The sequence below is a fragment of the Petromyzon marinus genome, chromosome 71 (genome assembly GCF_048934315.1).
Source record: "Petromyzon marinus isolate PM22_M1 ecotype Great Lakes invasive population chromosome 71, UKy_Petmar_22M1.pri1.0, whole genome shotgun sequence".
In the NCBI taxonomy this organism is placed as follows: domain Eukaryota; kingdom Metazoa; phylum Chordata; class Hyperoartia; order Petromyzontiformes; family Petromyzontidae; genus Petromyzon; species Petromyzon marinus.
The window spans coordinates 3,483,774-3,502,231 of NC_133737.1; the positions used below are offsets into that span (position 1 = coordinate 3,483,774).

General features: G+C 44.5%; 1 protein-coding gene across 4 annotated transcripts; it reads right to left on the reverse strand.

Moving 5' to 3' along the window:
* Nucleotides 1–61: 61 nt before the first annotated feature.
* Nucleotides 62–17,836, reverse strand: LOC116957226 (uncharacterized). Of its 4 annotated transcripts, none has more exons than XM_076055394.1 (4): nucleotides 17,729–17,836; nucleotides 17,193–17,276; nucleotides 15,877–16,019; nucleotides 62–2,576 (listed from the first exon to the last, which is right to left on the reverse strand). In XM_076055394.1, exon 4 carries the CDS (start codon nucleotides 2,546–2,548, stop codon nucleotides 653–655), a length of 1,896 nt encoding a protein of 631 aa, XP_075911509.1. In that variant the 5' UTR covers nucleotides 2,549–2,576; nucleotides 15,877–16,019; nucleotides 17,193–17,276; nucleotides 17,729–17,836; the 3' UTR covers nucleotides 62–652. The 4 variants fall into 4 exon arrangements, with proteins under 4 accessions (XP_075911509.1, XP_032835147.2, XP_075911510.1 ...); XM_032979256.2 differs by having other exon boundaries at nucleotides 15,899–16,019; nucleotides 17,729–17,835; XM_076055395.1 differs by lacking the exon at nucleotides 15,877–16,019.
* Between the last annotated feature and the right edge of the window lie 622 nt (nucleotides 17,837–18,458).

An 18,458-nucleotide genomic window follows, 5' to 3' on the forward strand; every position in this document is an offset into this window, starting at 1 on the left:
ATCTGCGTGAGTTAGAAACATTCAGGCTGGCATGCCTACACTCAGATTGAGGGAAGCCAAGTGGTAGCGCATTCTCTATTTATTGCAGAGGTTGAAGGTTCCAATCCGACAGGCATGCCTGACAACTCCAGTAATATTAACCAAAATATGCACCATCTGCTCAACAGTGGATGTAAAACATACTATTGTGTCATTCAAACCGCATAGGTCATTGCATGTTGGTGTCATTGTCAAAATGTGGGTAATTCCAAATATTATCCAGAAATTACATATAGATTACACAAATTATCGCCCCCTAGTGACAGACTCATGCCCACATGCAGGCTGGTGCAGGACCACCTTATGCCACACATGGCCAGCTGCCACTTGGGGGTGCTCTTCGAGTGTTTGTGATTATATATTATATAAAACTCCAAGTTGCTGAGGCGATAAAATAAGCACCATATAAATGCTAATATTATTATAACATAGTGAAGGATTGGGAGCTTATTGGCTCTTGCTGCTAGGTAGACATCTACCCAACCCACAGGTTAACAAATACTGGATGCTCTTACTATGCAGGTTAAACCCAGGAATTGAGGGTTCAACTTCACAGTCTTTCATTAAAGGCCTGTGACAAAGGTAAATCTATTGGAGCTTCATTATCTCAAGCTTACACATCTACAGGGTCTCCATTTGACTTTGTATTGTCTAAGAAGTCCAGCCACACCTCCACTTCCACAAACTCCTGGGAGTTGCCTCGCTTTGCCTCATAGTCAGAATTATCCTCCTGCTTTACGTTGCCTCCATCGATGTGAAGGTCCGACCTTGGAGTTGAATCTTCATCTTCACATTTTACCGTCACATCTTCGTTCTTCACTGTCACCTCTTCAAATTTCACCTTGATACATTTCATAGTGTCCAAGCTGGAATTTACTTCTGGTTCTTTTATCAGGAGGGATAGGCTCATTGCAGCACTTTGACTTTCACAAGTCGATTTCAGACTACACTCCTTGGGGATCTTCTGATGCCTGTGTGTCCTCTGGTGTCTATGAAGCTGTGGTGACTGTGCAAACACCTTCCCGCACAGAGTGCACTTGAAGGGTTTATCTCCTGTGTGTGGTGTCTGGTGTCTTTTAAGATCAGATGAACTTGAAAATGCCTTCCCACACACACTGCACTTGAAGGGTTTCTCTCCTGTGTGCATTCTCTGGTGTTTTTTAAGATGTGATGACTCTGTAAATGCCTTCTCACACATAGTGCACTTGAAGGGTTTCACTCCTGTGTGTGTCCTCTGGTGTCTTTGAAGAACCGATGACTTTGCAAATGCCTTCTCACACAAACTGCACTTGAAGGGTTTCTCTCCCGTGTGTGTTCTCTGGTGCATTTTGAGATAAAATGAACTTGAAAATGCCTTCCCACACAAACTGCACTTGAATAGTTTCTCTCCTGTGTGTGTTCTCTGGTGTCTTTGAAGACGTGATGACAGTGCAAACGCCTTCCCGCACAGAGTGCACTTGAAGGGTTTAGCTCCCGTGTGTATTTTCAGGTGGCTCTGAAGATTTGATGACTGTGTAAATGTCTTCTCACACACACTGCACTTGAAGGGTTTCTCTCCTGTGTGTGTTCTCTGGTGGCTCTGAAGAACTGATGACTGTGCAAATGCCTTCTCACACACACTGCACTTGAAGGGTTTCTCTCCTGTGTGTGTTCTTTGATGTTTTTGAAGATCTGATGACTTTATAAATGCTTTATCGCACAAAAGGCACCTGAAGGGTTTCTCTCCCCTGTGTGTTCTCTCGTGTCGTTTAAGAGGAGATGAACCTGAAAATACCTTCCCACACAAATTGCACTTGAAAGGTTTCTCTTCTGTGTGTGTTCTCTCGTGGTCGTGAAGACTTGTTGACCGTGTAAATGCGCTCCCACATACAGTGCACTTGAAAGGTTTTTCTCCTGTGTGTGTTCTCTGGTGGCTCTGAAGATTTGATAACTTTGCAAATGCCTTCTCACACAGAGTGCACTTGAAGGGTTTTTCTCCTGTGTGAGTTCTCTGGTGTTGTTTAAGATGTGATGACCGTGTAAACGCCTTCCCGCACACAGTGCACTTGAAGGATTTCTCTCCTGTGTGTGGTGTCTGGTGTCTTTTAAGATCAGATGAACTTGAAAATGCCTTCCCACACACACTGCACTTGAAGGGTTTCTCTCCTGTGTGTATTGTCTGGTGTTTTTTAAGATGTGATGACTCTGTAAATGCCTTCTCACACAAAGTGCACTTGAAGGGTTTCTCGCCTGTGTGTGTTCTCTGGTGTCTCTGAAGAACTGATGACTTTGCAAATGCCTTATCACACACACTGCACTTGAAGGGTTTCTCTCCTGTGTGTGTTCTCTGGTGGCTCTGAAGAACTGATGACCATGCAAATGCCTTCGCACACACAGTGCACTTGAAGGGGTTCTCTCCTGTGTGAGTTCTCTGGTGCTGTGTCAAACTTCCAGCACGATCCGTGCTGTTTGCATCCTGGTCACATCGTTTCCTTCTTGTACCGAGCTGCGCTGAGTGCATTTGCTCCATCAGACCAATTCTGCAGAGGAAGTGTCAGCTGCAATCAGAAAAACATATCCACATCATCTACGTCAGTATCAAGGCAAAGAGGAATGCATATATACACAGTCACACATGATTTACACGTCAAAACGTATTCATATATTCATGATATAGTGAAAGAGATTCCCCAATTCATCACACGGGCTGTTAAGGCACACAATGAGTGGGCCAATGGTCATAAATATGCCTGGATGCCCTAGTATCGTCAAAATGAATGTTTACCCAAAACTCCAAGCACAGAATTTCAGCTGTCTAGCTACGAAAGGAATATTTATATTTATTTAAGAAAAATTCAGCTAACATAGCAAAGGGTGTTGAAAATAATACTATTTGTATTATGCAGATATGCATAAATTAATGTTCAATCGAAACTTCGAGGTGTGACACCAGACTCAGATTTGCTTGAATGCTCGGATGAATAGATCTAACTTCAGTTGTATATGTGCTGAGATATTTACCTGTTTCCATTCTTACATAAAGTCCCAGAGGAAAACTAAAATAAACTATTGTTTTGATTTAACCTCCCTGTTCAATAGTTAATGTACAAGGTCTTTCAAAAAGATTGACCGAATTAAAATCACTATATCTCTGTAACCACAAACCGCCCATGAATGAAACTCTTACCACTTGAAAGGGCGGGGCATAGAGAGTTACGGGGCATAGAGTTTCAAATGCTTACCGCTAGATGCCTCTCCCAGTGCACAAACAGCCCCTAGCCTCAGTCATTCGCAAGATGGCGACCCCGCAACACAAGGCGTTTTGCGTTCTGCAGTTCAGCAGACTGAATCTGTAATTGCGGTGCAGTGTGCGTTTCAACGGCGTTTTAGCATTGATCCGCCATTGTCAAAGAGGATTCATTGTTGGTACCGACAATTTGAGGAAACAGGCTGTTAATGTAAGGGGGAGAACACAGGGCGACCACGCACCTCAGGGGAAACCATGAGAAGAATTCAAGAGAGTTTTCTGCGTAGCCCGCACAAGTCCACTCGTCGTGCCAGCCGAGAACTTGCGACTTGTCATACGACTGTCTGGCGTGTGTTAAGGCAACGCTTAATCATGAGGCCATACCGGTTGCAAATGGTACAGGCTCTTTGTGCAGGTGACAAAGGAAAGTGTGTAGAATTTTGTGATGCGATGTTACAGAACATGGAGGACGACAGCTTCTTACCGCGTTTGATTTTTAGTGAAGCAACGTTTCATCTCAGCGGTAAAGTTAACCGTCACAATGTGTATATATGGTGATTAGAAAATCCACACGAAACTGTAGAGCATGAGCGTAATTCCACGAAAATGAACGTGTTTTGTGCTGTTTCTCAAAGAAAGGTGTATGGCCATTTCTTTTTTGAGGGAAACACAATTACGGGGCAAGCGTATCTCGAAATGCTGCAGAAATAGCTCTTTCCACAATTTGATGAATATTCGGATGACTTCATGCATCAGCAAGACGGAGCACCGCCACATTGGCACCTGCAGGTTCGACGTTTTATGAATAACACACTGCCTCAACGTTGGATAGGTCACACGGGACCCCAAGACTTGGCGTGACACTCTTGGCCCCCAAGATCCCCAGACATCACACCCTGCGACTTTTTCTTGTGAGAATACGTCAAAGACCGTGTTTTTGTGCCACCATGAGCGACTAATCTGGATAACCTCAAAAGCAGAATCACATCAGCGGTGACTTCAGTGGAAGAAGACACTTTGAGAGGCGTTTGGGACGAATTCAACTATCGTTAGTAAAACTTGATAACTCATTAAACCGTTTGTAACTTTTTGTGTAATTGTAACATGTTGCCATCATGAAATATATTCATTTGAAATTGGGTCCCTCTTTTTGAAAAACCCTGTACATTACTGCAAATACAAACTTCACATTGTCACACACTGGCATGGTAAAAAGGTGGTTGTGTCCAGAACCATGCCTGGCTACCTTCATCTGCTCAGTATTAATGCTTTCTCACTTCACCATGTAATGAATTTAAGATCAATCAACAAAGCAGAGGCCCACAATAAGTTCAGCTTTCACTTACACTATGAAACACATGCTAATGCAACTCTGCCCACACAGCCTTAATAACTCGGTCCTGGCGTGACAGGGTCCACTCGGGCTCTGTCTCCTGGATAGACCTGTTTCTTCACCCGAGGAAGGCCGCTTGTGTTGTGGCCGAAACGTCGTGAGAATTGTATTGTCTTATTTTATTTCATTATTTTATTCTTATTCTACGTGACTTTACCGAAAGAACCAAAGAATATGTAACACGATTTTTGTCCCTGGGTAGTAAGTGTTATTTTGTAATTGCTTATGCCTAAAAAGTATTGCAAATGGCTATTATTCCCCACAAGCTTTCCTTTTGTGACCAGGACTTTACGTGAAGGAATGACACAAATGCACAAATTTTGTCATTGAAAATAGGTAAATTTCAAAATATCACTGTCCTGGTCACAAAAGCAGTTTGTTGGGAATAATAGCCATTTTCTGTACTTTTGAGGCATAAGCAATTAGAAAATAACACTTACTACGCAGGGACAATTTTTTTGTTTGTTACAGTGTTATAAATCATGTTTGCTGTCGGAGATAATCAAACTAATTGTTGAGTTAATAATGCAGTGAAATAACTGCACTACAGCTCCCCACAAAGATAAACTCTTAAATACACATGCATTTCACATGGATCATTAACATCTGACCTATAAACGTCATTATTTCTGTCTGTGTGTCTGTCTGTGTTCAAAACTTGCGAAGGATTTGGCTCGCAAACCTGTGGGGTTTACGTTTAAAAAAAGAACCCAGGTACCACGCCATAAGCCCTGTATTTGAGCCAGTGCTATTCCATTTTCGCACCCGTCAACTTTCAAGTAGTTAAATTAACAATTTAGTGCTAAATTTTGATTTAAAGCTTTCGTGACTGCAGTAATTCATATTCTTAGCTCTTTCGGTAAAGTCACGTTGAAGGGAAACAATAAAATAATAAAATATATATAAAACAAAAAAATTCTCACGACGTTTCGACCATAACACAAACGGTGTGATGACCGTTTGTGTTATGGTCGAAACGTCGTGATAATTTTTATTGTTTTATATATATTTTTTATTTTATTGTTTCCCTTCAACGTGACTTTACCGAAAGAGCTAAGAATATGAATTTAGTGCTAGTTATTATTTATTTCCTTACACCGCTCAGCGCACGCCACAGCACGCATTTGTGCATGCGCGACAAAGCTGACCGGGGGTTGCCCCGAACAATGCACATGCATTCGTTGGGAGGGGGGGGGGAATTATCTTTCACGTAAAAAATGCAAAAAAATACACACAACGCTGAGGTAAATTCTTCAAAATGTCACATCCTCTTTCCCCCCACCCCAATGTGTGCACTTACTAATACAGTGGTACCTCGGTATACAACTACTTTGGAATACGTCGAATTTGGAATACGACGTGTTTTGACGAGAAAAAAATGTCTTGGGATACGACGTCTTGCTTGAGATAGGACGCGCTTGCTAGAACTTGTATGGGTCGGGATGAGTCACCGCGTACCCGCGTACAGTATACCTTGTTCACGACTGAAACAAAGCGCCGCTCCACAGTCTGCCTGTAGATCTCGTTCAGTGCACAACCCTTGCTATAACTCTGAATTTTCACGTGTTTTTTTGTAATTTGTATCTGATTGTTTTGCGAATTAATTCAACTTCTCTCAGCAAGCTAAAGTGACGTTAAATTTTATTTAAATTTATTTTAATTTATTTATGCATTTATTTCAATTTATGTTTGCATTTTAGTAATAAGTAGTGTCTAAATAATTTTATACAACCTCATTAATGTATAATATGCAATATAAAATATAATTTCTTATACTCTAGAACGAATTAGTTCCCTTCCCTTGATTTATTATGGGAAAAATTCGTTTGGTGTTTAAATTGAGATTGGCGGGTGCAGGGGGGTTTAATCGAGACGCCATGCCCTGTGCGTTGTGCTGTGAGGAAGGCCCGTTTGCGGACACGTCGCCTCTATATATACAGTAAAACCTTGGAATGCGAGTAACTTGGTCTGCGAGTGTCTTGCAAGATGAGCAATTTTTTAAAATAAATATTAATTTGATAAACGAGCGAGGTCTTGCAATACGAGTAGTACGTATACGCTTTGTCTGGCGAGCATCACGTGATCACAACTGATATACGAGTGCTTTGATATACGAGTGCTTTGGATTACAAACACGCTTCCGGAACGAATTATGCTCGCAATCCAAGGTTTTACTGTATTGCCAAACGAGTTTGTGTTTTTGTTACTTGTGCACCACTGCCTAAGCAGCAGCATCATGCAACAGGTTGTTATGCGGCGTGTGTGGCTTACGGTTAAGCGGTGTGTGTGGCTTAACGAAAAGTGAGGGAGCGAGGCCTTGCCTAGATTGTGCCGAGGCCTCCCCCTTCAACCCCCCCCCCGCCCCGCCGATTGGAAGCAGTGGCGCAGCGTGGGGAAGGATAAACTCAACTTAAAGGGATACAGCTGAAGGATAAAGCCTACGTGTTCGACAAACGAAACTTGTTCTTTGTTCTAATGTTCACTGAGGCTGCTTGGTTGAAAATTCGAAACAACCGCCTCATTCCTCACCACGATCACTGTGGGGTATCGTGAGTACAGCAGCAACAACTACTGCAGCGTGGTGGAGGCAGCGGCGGCGGCTGCAATCCGTCAGGGCTGACACGTGGCGGTGTTCACTGCGTGGAGAGAGACGCCACCACCCACACGGAGATTGCGGCCCAGCTCGCGGCCTAGCTCGCGCCCTCACGCTCCTCCAAAAACTCTAGCACACGGGCGAGAAGCCGTGTATGTGTGACGAGTGCGGCAAGACATTTCTCGCGCTCGGCCTACAAGTAGATAGATTTTTTTTTATTTTCGCTTGTGTGTTAAACTATGTGTAACCATGATATTTTAAAGATGGAAATTCTCCTGCTGTGTATCCTACTGCTGTCCCCCCCGGCCATATCTAGTGCCACACTCAACTCTACAAACGGCTACCCGTGTAACTTCGCATCCATACTTGTTGCTCAATTTTCCACTACACCTGCAAATGAAACAGCTCATAGACACTTCTACACTCCATCATTGTATCATTTTAAACCCTATCTTTGTCCCATTACTTCACTAGCACTCCTTCCAAACTTCATTCTGCTCTTAAAAACATCACCATCTGCAAGCTGCTGCTATTCGTCCAAGGTTCGCCGCTCTTCATCCTTTCGCAGAAAATACCTGTGCAAACTATTCATTCTACTTTTCTTATTTCTGGGTGGTATTGAGCTTCATCCTGGCCCAAATGTAAAGAACTCGTATAATTCTGTAGATTTATCTGGCAAAAAAGGTGTCGGTGTTCTACATGTCAACATCAGAGGGCTTGTGATTAAATTAAGTCAAATAAAACTTAAAGTGGCAAATCTGGACCCGGACATTTTTTGCCTAAGAGAAACATTTCTCACTCCTGCCGTCAATGACTTGCATATTACGATTGGCAACTGCAACCTTTTTCGGCTTGACTGAGGATCTAAAGGAGGTGGAATTGCCATATTTGTTCGTAATACTATTGCATGTTCACCAGGTCACTCCTTGTTTAAAAAATGTTGGTTTGAAGGTCTGGCTCTCAGAATAACTCTCCCAAATAATCAACAGATATTGGTAGTGTGCTGCTATAGACCGACTAGTGGGAAGGATGTTGAAGCTGCGTCTGCACCGAGAGAGCTTCTTGGGGGCCTCCCTAAAGGTGAAATAGTTTTAGTGAGTGATCTAAATTGGAATTGGCTAAACCCGCCGGCCGTGGCCACAAATTTTGCAGATGAATTTAACCTGTTTCAATTAATAAATGTCCCCACAAGACCCAACCTAAAAAAATCCGGGACAGTCATCTCTGCTTGACGTCCTATTGACAAATGCCCCTCACAATTTCGCACTGACTGGTGTTCTGGCTAATAACCTTAGTGATCACTCCTTCATATTTGGGGTGAGATCATCAGCCAGACCCAAAGCCCCCCCTAAATTGGTTAAGCACTCCATGAGACACTTCAGCATTCAGGCATTTACTAATGATGTGCTTCACTCGGATATTGACAAGGTCTGTTATATCCCCAACCCGACTACCGCTTAGGAGACCTTCAGGTACACGTTTCTCCAAATTATTAACAAACATGCTGCGTTTGTATAGATTTAAAACCAAAGGCAACTGCCCACCATGGTTTGATCCTTTGATAACTAAGCACATGAAAACTAGGGACAAGGCTTGGGCATGTGCTCAGAAAAGTAATTTGGTCAATGACTGGCTAGAATGCAGGATTTTAAGGAATAGATGCATCAAAAAAATACGACATGCAAAAAAAAACTATTTTCCTCCACTCTCCTGGAATCACGTGGAAATGCCAGGATCTACAGGAAAACAATCAAATCTATCAAAAAGGCATCCAAAACAGGTAATCTGCCCATTGAGCTTAACCGAAATGGGGAATATTTTTCAGAGCCCAGAACCTTTTTGATAATGTATTGGGAGTCACCCCTGCTCATGCAAATTCCTACACCCCTGTCCAAACATTAAACGAATTTACTTTCCAGCTAATCCACAAAAGTAATGTTCTGAAACAATTGTCCTACCTCAAAGGGTCCTCCTCTACCGGAGCAGATAGTATTCCCGTATTTGCTCTGCTAACTGTTAGTCACCTAATATACAAACCTACAGCCCATATTTTCAACCTGTCCATCAAAGAAGCATCAGTACCACAAGAATGGAAACATTCCTACGTTCTAGATTTGAAGCTTTCGTGACTGCAAGGATTCATACTTTTTGGTTTTATTCGGTAAAGTCACGTAGATAAAATAAAACAAAATAAAAGAAAACAATTAAATCACGACGTTTCGGAGGCAACACAAGCTTCCGTCTTCAGGTGGAATAGTCAACGCAGAATATCTGTGTCAGGAGCACAGTTCAGAGATGATCGGGATTATATACAGGTTAAGGGGGGGGGGGGGAGTCGGTAAGGGGGGGTGGGTGGGAGGGCTGGGTTAAGCAGCCTTTTGATAGGCTGCGGGCAACAACCACTTCGCACTGCACGAGAGTGAGTAAAACCCACCTTGTGTTATGCTGCGTGGGGGGTCGGGAGGAGGAAGAGACCTGCTTCATGTGTATAGCTCCATTTTTTTTAAAGCGGCGGCAAACGGTTGTTCAATTATAAGGTAGTTAAAGTTTGATATACAACCACTGAGAAAAGGAAATGGCTGTACAAATTTTTTTTTGAAAGGCAGCTAACGTTTGACTTGATTTATAACATCTTTCCAGTGATTGCTCAATTTGAAACCATCCTCTCGGTTGAAGTTGTGTCTGTGTTTGTAAATCTGGATGGCCTCGTGGACAAATCTCTGGAAAGATGTTATATATCAAGTCAAACGTTAGCTGCCTTTCAAAAAATGTTTTTTCGTACAGCCATTTCCTTTTCTCAGTGGTTGTATATCAAACTTGAACTACCTTATAATTGAACAACCGTTTGCCGCCGCTTTAAAAAAATGGAGCTGTACACATGACGCAGGTCTCTTCCTCTCCCCGACCCCCCACGCAGCATAACACAAGGTGAGTTTTACTCACTCTCGTGCAGTGCGAAGTGGTTGTTGCCCGCAGTCTATCAAAAGGCTGCTTAACCCAGCCCTCCCACCCACCCACCCACCCCCCCTTACTGACTCCTCCCCCCCCCCCTTAACCTGTATATAATCCCGGTCATCTCTGAACTGTGCTCCTGAAACAGATATTCTGCGTTGACTATTCCACCTGAAGACGGAAGCTTGTGTTGCCTCCGAAACGTCGTGATTTAATTGTTTTCTTTTATTTTGTTTTATTTTATCTACGTGACTTTACCGAATACAACCAAGGAGTATGATTTTTACGTTCGTCCACTTCACAAAGGGGGCCCCCTAAAGATGATCCAAATAACTACCGACCTATCTCAATTTTATCCCCGTTGACGAAAATTTTAGAAAAATTATTGAACTACCAAATTAGCAGTTTCCTGTCCGACAACAATCTATTACATCTAAAAGAATTTGGGTTCCGAAAAAAATACAGCACCACATCTGCTGCATTAGACTCTCTAAATCACATTTACAGTAGCCTTGATAATATGCAGTACTGCGCCAGTCTTTTTCTTGACTTGTCCAAAGCCTTTGATACAGTCGACCACAACACCCTGCTTAGGAAACTAAGTTGCCTCGGTTTCTCCAAACACGCAGTAGAATGGTTAAAAATTTACCTCTTTTCTCACACCCAAACTGTATTGACAGATGGCTGGAGGTCAAACAGTGTTAAGATAACAAAAGGGATTCCACAGGGTTCCATCCTCGGCCCCCTCTTGTTCTCTCTTTATGTCAATGACTTGGGCACTGACCTGGATCATTCCAGGGTAAATCTTTTGCAGATGACACGATACTGATTACTGCTGGCTGCTCTCTGGATGACGTGACTGCTAAGCTCCAGGGTGATTTCAACAAACTACAACATCAGTGAGTTGCTCTTAAACTAGTCCTGAATACCTCCAAAACCAATGTCCTATGCATCTGACCAGGACTAAAGCAGGAAGTAATTTTTCCAAATGACATTCCTTAAATAATTATCAAATAGAGCAAGTCAAAATCTATAAGTATCTTGGGGTCATTCTGGATTCAAAACTGAATTTTGAAGATCACATTGATTATATTGGTAAAAAGACAAAAATAAAAATTGGTTTTCTGTATCGACACAAGCACTGCTTCCCCCCTATGTTCTGTTTGGAATTGATCAAAGCTAACATACTGCCTCTACTTGATTACTGACATCGTATATAAATCAGCCCCAAGTACTGTACTGAAGAAGCTTGACTCAATTTATCACTCGGCCTTAAGATTTGAATTGAACTGCCCATATAGGACTCACCACTGTGATCTCTACATTCGGTCAAACTTAACATCTCTTAATGTTCGACGACTTGTGCATCAGATCTCATTTATTCACGATGTACTTATAACAAAAATACCCAGACTACCTGCTGGATCTCCTCTATGTTTCTAAGAACAAATGTGACCTAAGGTCTTCGCTCATTTACCAGCTTAACATTCCTTATTGCCGTACAAATACTGGAGGAAGGGCCTTTGCTATTGATGCCCCGAGGGTCTGGAATGCTATTTCCAATAAACTGCCACTTGAATCACTACCTATGAGATCTTCACTCAAAACTGCTCTAGAGGAGTTGTATATCCCTAGCTGCCACTGATATTCAGTGGCCTAAAATCAAATGTTTCGCTCCAGATGACCGCTGCAAAGTATGATCTTGTGTTTTGATTTAGTGTGCTGATCTTTAAAGGTGCATTGAAAATTTTTGATACTCCTACTGATGCTCCTGCTGTTGTGAAATGACCCATGCAGCCAGCTATGGCAACAGGGTTTGGTGGTACATATTGTTTGCTGTTTATTGTGAAATTTTGGTCACAGTTCAGTATGATCACTGTTACATTGCTTTTATGGCTTTATTTTGTGATTTCGAAAACATTTTTTGGTTTGGCCATGTTTGTTTGTTGTAGTACGGAGTTAGACTGATGGCTTTAATCTAAGTTGTCTTGTGGTTGTTGTTTGACTTGCATCCCAATGGGATTTTTGCACACAGCGTTGGTGTACGGTGCATTTTCTGGAAGATTTTGCTGTTTTTTCCTGGATTTTTCTGTTTGCGCATAGTCACTTTAAGATGTTTTCTTGTTAATGTTTCTTGTTTGTTTGTTGCGGTTGCACTCGATTCAAGAGCTGAATGGCTCACAGGGTTATACCAAATAAATGAAACTGAAACTGACTTGTCATCTGTAAGATGCGGCTGCCATTCTTCCACTCCAGTGGTGGGTGTACACCCAGGACCCCATTCAAACCGTTAGTGGCATGGTCTCAGCTAGCTGATGAAAGTTGCAAGTGAGAATTTAATCTTCGCTTGCGGCTGGGATTGGCATCGTCCCCCACTTCTCCTGATGTCGAGGGGAAATGGGCGAGGTTTAGGACTGTGGCTCATGCAGCTGCAATGGCTGCTTTGGGCACACGGTCCAGACCTCCCCAGAGACCCTGGCTGACAGAGGAGGTGTTCAGGATGGTTGAGAAAAAGCGACAGGCCCACTGTCATAGGCTACAGAATCCCACGTCAGAGAATGAGGAGGCTTACTGCAGCCTTCGCTCGGAGGTTCGGAGAGCCGTGAGGCGCTGCAAGAATGGGTGGTGTTCGCAGGTTGCTGAGGAGATGGAGTCTGCCTCAGTGGCCCGCGATCACAAATCTCTATTTAACTCCATCAAAAAAGTGACCTGCAGCGCCACACCTATTATCATCATTAGGGGAAAAAATGGTGATCCAATCTCCGACCCCCAGGAACAGGTTTGCAGATTCGCTGAGCATTTCTGTGAGGTCCTGGGGGAGGGAAAATTCCTCAGCCAGGAAAATATCGTGGCACAAAGTGAGGATGACCCTGCTAAGGCTGCGGTGCCTCAAATATTGGAAGAAGTCACCCCCTGTGAGTGGCTGGCTGAAGTACCATCTGTTGAGGAAGTACTGAAGGCGATCCGGAGTCTGAGACCAGGAAAGGCAGCGGGCAGAGATGATCTCCCATTCGAAATGCTGAGGGAGGGTGGCATTTGTGCACAGATTGCCCTATATGACATCATAACAACAGTCTGGACCACTGGACGGGTTCCGCAGGATTGGAAGGATGCCCTGGTGGTCCCCCTCTTTAAGAAGGGGGACCGCACAGACTGTAACAACAACAGGGGCATCTCACTCCTCAGTGTGCCAGGAAAGGTCCTGGCAAGGATATTCAACATCACCTCGCCAGGCACGCTGAGGAGAGGCTTGTGGAGCCCCAATGCGGTTTCAGGAAAGGGCGGTCCTGCACAGATGCCATATTTTCTGTCCATCTGCTACAGCAGAGGTGTAGGGAATTCCAACAAGACCTACATCTCTGCTTTATTGACCTGGTCAAGGCCTATGATACCATCAGTAGGCCTGGGCTCTGGGTTGTTCTTTGTGCTTTTGGAGTCCCTGACCCTCTGCTCATGATCATTAAGGACCTTTATGATGGTGAGCGGGCCCGGGTAAAACTACGTGGCCAGGAGTCAGAGCCATTCCCTGTACACCTTGGGGTGCGACAGGGATGTCCTCTGGCTTCCACATTATTTAACATCTATTTTGACCACGTAGTTCGTGAAGCCTTCAATAGCTGTACCGGGGGAATCTCCATTTGGTACAGATATAATGGGAGGCTGATCGATGCCCGGGTGCGGTCAAGGGATGGCTCCCTATTGCTCAACCACGTTATGTATGCTGATGATTTGGTAATAGCTGCTCATTCAGAGGAGGAGTTGGAGACGCTGCTGCTGAGATTGGAGCGTGCCACGAAGAGATGGGGCCTTACCATCAGCCCCACCAAAACTAAGCACCTGCCTGGGTATTTTGTACCATCGGACACTCCACCCCCACAACTCCCAATCGGATATGAGGCAGTTGTGGAGTGGAGAGTTTCCCATACCTGGGCAGTGTGCTTATGACCGGCTCCAGTTTAACAGCAGAGGTCTCACTTCAAATCAGTCAAGCGGCAATATATTTTCATCGGTAGCGCAACGCTGTGTGGAAGCTACCTGGTGTGTCGCTCCGCACTAAGCTTCAGGTCTTCTCGGCCATGGTCATTCCCTCCATTCTCTACGCTTGCGAAACGTGGACCCCCTTAATGGAGCATCTTCGCCGGTTGGAAACATTTAGGCTGACCTGCCTACGATCCATCCTGGGTTTAACCAGGCTGGATTGTGTGAGGAGCTCAAAAATCCTTGAAACATCTGGGCAAGGTCCCATCGGTGAGCTCCTCCGGCAGGCAAGGCTGCATTGGCTGGGTCATGTAGCCCGCATGCCCAGCCACCGCATGCCGAAACAGCTTTTGTTCGGCCGGATCGAGGGGGCTAAATGGGCGCGGCACGGGCTAGAGAAGAGATGGAGTGATGTGGTACAGGAGGACGTGGAGCTGAGTGGACTTGCCGATGACTGGTACCAGCGGTGTCAAGATCGGCCTCTGTGGAGGAGGCTCGTGAAGGACGCTATTGGGCAGTTGGAGGCAGTCGCCCTCCAACAACAACGGAGGGCGGAGGAGCGACGCTCACAACAACTAGCAGAGCGCCGGGTGGCTAAAGCACAGCAGGTTGGCACAGTAGGGGGCACAGGTGCATCAGCCAGTCATATCAGTCAGTCGACCTGTGGCACCTGGGTCTGCCCCGTGACCTCCTGCCCGCGGGCGTTCGACACTTCACGTGGCCTCAAGGTGCACATGGCCTGGCACAAGCGTCGTGGTGACGTCACCGCCACTTAGTGGCGAATGGCGGTTGTTGTTGTGTCAGTCTATGTGTGTGTTTAAATCGATGTGTATGTCGATGTGTGTGTGTGGATCCATGTGTGTCAGTCGATGTTTGTGTGCGTGTACGCCGATGTGTGTGTGTGTGAGTCCATGTGTGTGTTAGTCAATGTGTGTTTGTGTAAACCCATCTGTGTGTGTAGGTCCATTTGTGTGTGACTCTATGTATATGATTTTAAGTCCATGTGTCCGTGTGTGAGTTGATGTATATGTGTGTGCGAGTCGATATGTGTGTGGGTCAGTCCATGTGTGTGTGTAGGTCGATGTGTGTGCGAGTCTGTATGTGTGCAAGTCGATGTGTGTGTATGTCCGTGTGTGTATAAATCAATGTGTGTGTGCAAGTCGCTGTGTGCATGATTCGATGTGTGTATCAGTCGATGTGCGTGTGTTAGTCAATGTGTGTGCGTCGTGTGTGTGTAGACAACCAATATTTAACTATTAATTTCGGAATTTTTACAATCATAATGTGTGTATCTAAGTCCATGTGTGTGTGTCAGTCTATGTGTGTATTTCGATATGTCCGCGTGTAAGTGGATGTGTGTGTGGCTCTATGTGCGTGTGTGAGTCAATGTGTGAGTGCAAGTCAGTGCATGTCTTTTTTGCCCGGGCAACGCCGGCTACTTCCCCCAAATACTATTTTAACAAAACATCGACTATTCATGATGAATTGGAAGTAATCTTATCAAAATGCTAATGCCATGATAGGTGCAATTTAATGCCATGTAAGTATGGATTCCTTGTCAGCAGGTAATGGGAATGATACAGGTGTCAAGGGATGACTGAGAGATGAACCAGCTGTGCTCGCCAGTCTTGCTGGGTTCCACCCATTAATGTGGGCGTCGCTCTTCCAACCTCATCATTGTTGCAGAGCAAATACCTCCAACTGCCCTGCAGCATACCTCACTGGCTTCCTCCAAAGGCCGATCTTCACTCCTGGCACCAGTCATCGGCAGGTCCGATCACCTCCACATCCTGCAATCTCTTCTGGAGCCAATGCCATGCCTGTTCAGCCCCTAATATCTGGACAAACAAAAGCTGCTTCAGCATGCAGTGTCTGAGAATGTGGGATTCATAACCGAACAAATGCAGCCTCGCCTGCTAAAGAGACTCAAGATTATATTCTATATTGATATCTTAAGGATCATTAAGCTTATAATACAATATAGTCTGGTTGAATAGAAGACGAATCATAGGCAAAGCCAGCCTTCATTGTATAAGCCAGCACAGATGGTCATTTAAATACGTTTATATTTTGCATCCACAGAGTAATAGCTGTGGCCAAGAAGAATCACAGCTGTGTTTCATTAGTTTCTGAAAACGCTTGTCCTGGTGAAGGTCGTGATGGCAGCATGCTGAGTAGGGTAGGGTGGTCCAGGTCTCCCTTTCCCTGGCAACAGACTCTAGCTCAAGTCCAGGCACCGCCCACACAGTGTTGCACAGTCTAATGAAAGAATTAGACTTTGGCTGCAAAACCAGAGCTGGTCGTGAACACATTAACCAGGTATGGGAGCTCTTGTAGAGTTGAGAAGGTGCAGTATTGTATGACATGAAATTTCCAGGCAGGTCATTTATTTTTGTGGAACATTTGCAAGGCCCCATTTCATGATGGAATTATCAAGGCACAGAACAAGATTCCCTAATTCCATCTCACTGAGTACCCATTACCAAATCATCAGCAGATGTAACATGATTGACCATCAGAGAATGATCATTTAACTATAACCAGGCATTGATTGGCTTATCATTGTAACCGTAACGAATGCAATGGTTTTTATATGACCATTGGGAGCTTCTCAAACTACAGTTATTGAAGATGCTATGTAATGTAATGAATGGGGCCAGAGTGAATTTCTGTCACAAGCCATGTTGAACAAGAAATGGCTCGGACTCATGGTCACACAACATTAGACCATCCTGCCCAAAATCATACAAATCCTCAAATAATGTGAGCAGAGGCATAAATATGAATACAAATAACAACCCAAAGCCCCGAGCCTCTTTATGGTTCTATAGGCCTTAATTAAATTAAGAATGCAGAGATCTAGTTTCTGTTGAAAATCCGTACGCCTCTGCTGTAGTCAAGACGAACTGGCCACGTTCTGTTTACGTGACAACCCCTACGAGTTGGCGGTGTCGGGTGGTGGGGGCTTTAACTACACATTTATATATTTACGAGATCAAACCCAAACTAACCTGTATTACGGATGTATATTTGGAATTTGCGTGCCGTTCTCCCCGTGGTCGCGTGGATTTTCCTCCTAATTCTCCGGTTTTTCCCTGCACATTTAGAGTCAACATCACCACGCGTTTAGAGTATTTGACAGATATACATTTCCACACGTTGATAAGCCACTTTGTTGTGGACAGGTCGCTTCTGAAAAAGAGCAGAAAAGCTCAAGTGGGCTTGGCATTGGAAAATAAAAAAAAACTGTAGAAATATTTAAAAGAAAAAAAGTGTCCAAGTAGCGAGCCAGGTGAAGACAAATTAAACTTTAGCAGAGAATTAAAGCAAATGCAATCAGGCGATGGGCAGGAGGCAAGGCCCCGCATGGCTAGGCCCCGCATGGCTAGGCCCCGCGTTGTAATGTTCCAACCTGGACATCGATTCCATACTCGCTGCTACTCAATTGATATCCCTACGAGAGAGAGCGAGAGAGAGGAGCGAGGCTCTACCTGGGTAAACAACAACAACCACCACAACAACCACCACCACGATGTGAACTTCTCACCTCGGATCTCAGAGAGCGCGCGCGCGGATCGGAAGCTTCCTGGTATATCGTGACGTCACGCGGCAGCAGGAGGTGACATGACGTCACTTGCGGGGTTCAACAATCAATCCCCTCCCCCCAATGGTCAGTGGTGACATGACGTCACTAGAGGGGTACACCTCCCGTTCGCGTCTCACGCCGTTGAGGTAATGCGGAGTAATGACGTCAGAGAGCGGGGTTAGAGTTTAAGTTTTTTTAGATTCCTTTTCCATTGCTCCCTCTCTTGAACAGGAGCAAGGCGTCAAGACCGGGTGCCTGACTTCAACAACAACGTCAACATTATTGTGTATAAAAACTTGATTTGACGCTTTCGTGACTGCAGGAATTACTCCTTAGTTCTCTCGGTAAAGTCACGTAGAAAGAAAATAAATTAAATAATAGAGTACGACGTTTCGATTGCAACACAAGCAACCGTCATCAGGGAGAACTAAATTTGAGAGAGCGACAAACCACAGACACGAAGACACACAGCCACACAAGCAGAGAGAGACAACACAGAGACACCCAGAGAGACACACAACATAGACACACAGACAGACACACAAGCAGAAATAGACAACACAGACACACAGACAGACACACAAGCAGAGAGAGACAACACAGAGACACAGACAGACACACAACATAGACACACAGAGACCCAATGCCTCTGTGTCGAGGCCTTAAATAGAGAGAGGTGAGTCTGCTGGAG

Excerpts from the sequence above, each read along its gene's own strand:
- LOC116957226 (XM_076055396.1), bottom strand. The coding sequence starts at position 2,548 with ATGGAGCAAATGCACTCAGCGCAGCTCGGTACAAGAAGGAAACGATGT.